At 40.9% G+C, this 4,101-nt stretch overlaps 1 protein-coding gene across 2 annotated transcripts in view; it reads right to left on the bottom strand.

Annotated features, from left to right (window-relative positions):
• The window catches only part of GPAT3 (glycerol-3-phosphate acyltransferase 3), a 73,290-nt gene that overhangs the window by 23,005 nt on the left and 46,184 nt on the right, over window positions 1–4,101 (bottom strand). For both annotated transcript variants that reach the window (XM_017874466.1, XM_017874467.1), the window contains exon 4: window positions 1,573–1,843. In XM_017874466.1, the coding sequence (XP_017729955.1) occupies window positions 1,573–1,843 (271 nt within the window). The remainder of the gene's footprint in view (window positions 1–1,572; window positions 1,844–4,101) is intronic.

The following is a 4,101-nucleotide window of genomic DNA, read 5'->3' as shown; positions in this document are numbered from 1 at the left end:
TTTTTTTTTTTTTTTGACACGGAGTTTCGCTCTGTTGCCAGGATAGAGTGTGGTGGCGCGATCACAGCTCACTGCAACCTCTGCCTCCCAGGTTCAAGTGATTCTCCTGCCTCAGCCTCCCGAGTAGCTGGGACTACAGGTGTACACCACCACACCCAGCTAATTTTTGTATTTTTCACAGAGACGAGGTTTCACCATGTTGGCCAGGATGGTCTCGATCTCTTAATCTCGTGATCTGCCCGCCTTGGCCTCCCAAAATGCTGGGATTACAGGCGTGAGCCATTGCGTCCAGCCAGAACAGAAGCTTTTAATAAATAAGAGCTCTAATATTTCCTTCCTGCATGCCAATGGATAGTCTTGTACACTTCCAGAGTACATGAACCCCACTTTGGGGGCACTAGTTTAAGGTTCAAGCAAAAGTATACGTGAAACCTTGAATTTTGCTTCATTATCACAGCTGAAATGATTCCCAAAAGACATACTATGCCCCAATGTCTGAACTAGCAATATGGGCAAAAAAAAGAAATAATTTCTTAGAAATCTACATTTGCCTGTAGTTAAGCAATACTTTCCCTGGTAATAAATCTGAATGAGGCAACCCTGGGGGTGGTAAAAAGATTTCAACTCATGTGCCAAGTTTAATTGGCAGGTAGCCACTGCCTGGAAAGCTCTGCTGAGAGGATGCCAAGCCCATGTCCAGGGAAATGAAGCAAGATGATCAACAATAATGTTGTGGCTGGTATACATGCCTACTACTGCTATCACCATGCCAATCAGATCTCAGCCACTTACAGCTTCATCCCACCACGCAGTGCCTTCTACTCACATTCCACATCGTGCTTTCCATAAACTAGGCTTGACACTGCCTTCTCTGCAGGTGGCACTCAAGCTCAGAAGCAGAAGGGGACCCAGGTGGGGACCCTTTAATAAGAGAAGTCTGTGATCACAATGAATTAGATGGAACAAACTCACACTTCTAAATGGCTGTCTTCCACATGTAACTACACTCAAGAATTTTTTCTCTCTTATGCAATTATGAAGTGCAATGGGCTGGCAAAGAAAGGCAGTGGGTTCTGGTCAGCTCTTACAGTTTGGTTGATGCTCTAGTGAATATGAAACTGTTAATGATCTCTTCTTCTTTTCTTCTTCTTCTTCTTCTTCTTCTTCTTTCTTCTTCTTCTCTTCTTCTTCTTCTTCTTCTTCTTCTTCTTCTTTCTTCTTTCTTCTTTCTTCTTTCTTCTTTCTTCTTCTCCTTCTTTCTTCTTCTTTCTTCTTCTTCCTTCTTCTTCTTCCCTTTTCTCTCCATCCTCAAGTTAGCTCGGACTCTAATAGCAAAGTGGATCCAGATTCTAAGATACACGTTGGATTCTGAATATACAACTTCATTTGGGGAAAACTTGTGAAAGGAAAATGGATACTTAATACATTCCTGCAGAGGTCATGTTTGGTGGCATCTCCTATGTAGAAATGGGTGGAATAAGCACCACAGAACACTTATGTGGCCATTATGTACATGATTCAAAAAGAAAGCAGAGTAAAGGGTATCATCAAATTACCAGGCACGTGACTTACCTCAGAGGCAGTAGGACACAATAGCGCACTATGACGCCCAGCACCCACACCATAGTGAGCCGCAGACTGATGTACTGGAAATTTACATTGGTTCTTGTAAGGAGATTCCATGACACTAGCTCCTCTGAGGAAAACCTCTGGGTCACTTCATCTTCCACAATGGCTTCAAATCCCTTCTTGGAGAAATAAAACACATCAGACAGCTCAAAGTCCCTTCCTCGTAGACCAGAGAGCCCTTTTTCCATGGGTGACTCATCTCTTTGGATAATACCTTAAAAGAAAGCATCAGGACATAAGAAGATGCCATAGGACAGAAGAACTGACCAAAGGGGCAACTTTAACTGTGTAGAAGTTAAATATGCAAAACAAGTAAATAAGTTTAATGGGTGACATCAGCCATCTTCAGAAGTAACAGACAAACAATTGCAGTGGGAAAAGAGGTGAAATCACTGTCTGCATGAAATGGTCTCTACCCCATGATCTTCGTTAATTATAAAGAGGAGTTTTGGTCCTCCATAATCCTCTTGCTTGGATTTCTTCCCTGTGTACCATTAGCCAAAGAACTCACGCACACAAAAATAATTCTCCCCAAGTATAGCTCTAGGTTGTGTAAAACAAAGACTTCTGTTCTCCCTGACAAAACCATAAAATCAAAAGCAAGCAAAATGGCATAAGATTTACCGTAAATGGCAAAAGTTGATTTTTTTTTTTTTTTTTTTTGAGATGGAGTCTCGCTCTGTCGCCCAGGCTGGAGTGCAGTGGCACGATCCCAGCTCACTGCAAGCTCCGCCTCCCGGGTTCACGCCATTCTCCTGCCTCAACCCCGCGAGCAGCTCGGACTACAGGCGTCCGCCACCGCGCTCGGCTAATTTTTGTATTTTTAATAGAGACAGGGTTTCACTGTGTTAGCCAAGATGGTCTCGATCTCCTGACCTCATGATCTGCCTGCCTTGGTCTCCCAAAGTGCTGGGATTACAGTGAGCCACCGCACCCAGGCAATTTTTTAATATATGAAAAGTATTTGATAAGAAAAACACAGCCTCCTGAATAAAAGTAAGCAAAGTTCACAGAAACAACATAAACATGAATAGTTAATATCACAGAACTTTTCACTAGTGAAAAAAGAAATGTGAATTAGACAAAGGCCTATTTACAGTAGCAAATCAGCAGCATTTTATTCAATGATAAAATCCATGATTTGAAAGACACAGATACTCTCATATTCAACTTGTATAAGTATGGAAGTAGTAGCAACTTGGTCCAAGTTGGTTTGGCATGAAAAGACTGAAGATAGTTTTGCTGATGATCAATAACTCCAATTCTAGGAATCTGTCATCAGAAAATAACTAGAAATGTAGGCAAATGTAGGCAAGGGTGTTCACTGTAGCATTCTTCATTATAATTAATCCACACAATGATATAAAATGCATCCATTACTAAATACTATAATGTTAATCAAGAAAAGACAGAATCTAAAACTATAGCTTCAGTATATGAACTACTATACATAGAAAAAATGTCAAAATGAAAACATTAAGTAGTTATTTCTAGAAAATAGGATTAGATTTTCCTCTCTATGCTGTTATTGTATTTTCCATCAAGAAAATAATCCAATGATTTTAAAGCAGCATAAATTTTATGAATTGAAAATGACCACTGTCATTCAATTCTAACTACTAAGTACAAAAAATGAGAAAGTCTTCAAAGTATAAAGAGTAACTACACACACAATCATATGATCATTCATTGCTTCCTTTGGAGTGTATCACAAAAGGTTACTTCTGACATTAGACTACAAAGAAAAATATTTTCTTTTGAGATAGTGATTAAGATGTTAAATTCCCTGAAAGAAGATCTTTTTTGATCACCTCATTTTCCAGTTTACTAGGAAATCAATGAGGAAAATGGACAGTGTTGTACTACCTATCCCCAGGAAGAGTTATATGTGTATCAGTAGAAAGAGCTGTAATAGTCCAGTTTTTGGAAGGACTAATACTAGAGGAGAAAGGAAAGAGGACCTGGAGTCAAAAGCCAACTCCTGTTTAGGACAACCACCAGCTCCATGACTGATGTCTTTTATAAACTGAGAGAATGGAAACAATTTTAGTTTTCTTACAGGGCTAATGTTTTATGATTTTAGGTTTGGGATATACGGGTATTTTGGAGTTTGTTTTTGTCCCACATGCAAAGTTTATACCTAGTCACCTTAAGAATTAGAGCAATAGGGGCTGGGCATGGGGGCTCATGCCTGTAATCCCAACACTTTGGGAGGTCAAGGTGAGTGGATCACTTGAGCCCAGGAGTTTGAGACCAACCTGGGCAACGTGGTGAAACTTTTCTTCACAAAAAATACCAATATTAGCTGGGCATGGTGGCATGTGCCTGTAGTCCCAGCTACTTGGGAGGCTGAGGCAGGGGGATCACCTGAGCCCGGGAGATGGAGGCTGCAGTGAGCCGTGATCATGCCACTGTACTCCAGCCTAGGTGACAAAATGAGATGGAAAGGGAAGGGGAGGGGAGGGGAGGGGA

The sequence above is a fragment of the Rhinopithecus bieti genome, unplaced genomic scaffold (assembly GCF_001698545.2).
Source record: "Rhinopithecus bieti isolate Rb0 unplaced genomic scaffold, ASM169854v2 scaffold_9234, whole genome shotgun sequence".
In the NCBI taxonomy this organism is placed as follows: Eukaryota; Metazoa; Chordata; class Mammalia; order Primates; family Cercopithecidae; genus Rhinopithecus; species Rhinopithecus bieti.
This window is presented reverse-complemented; position numbering and strand designations above follow the sequence as displayed.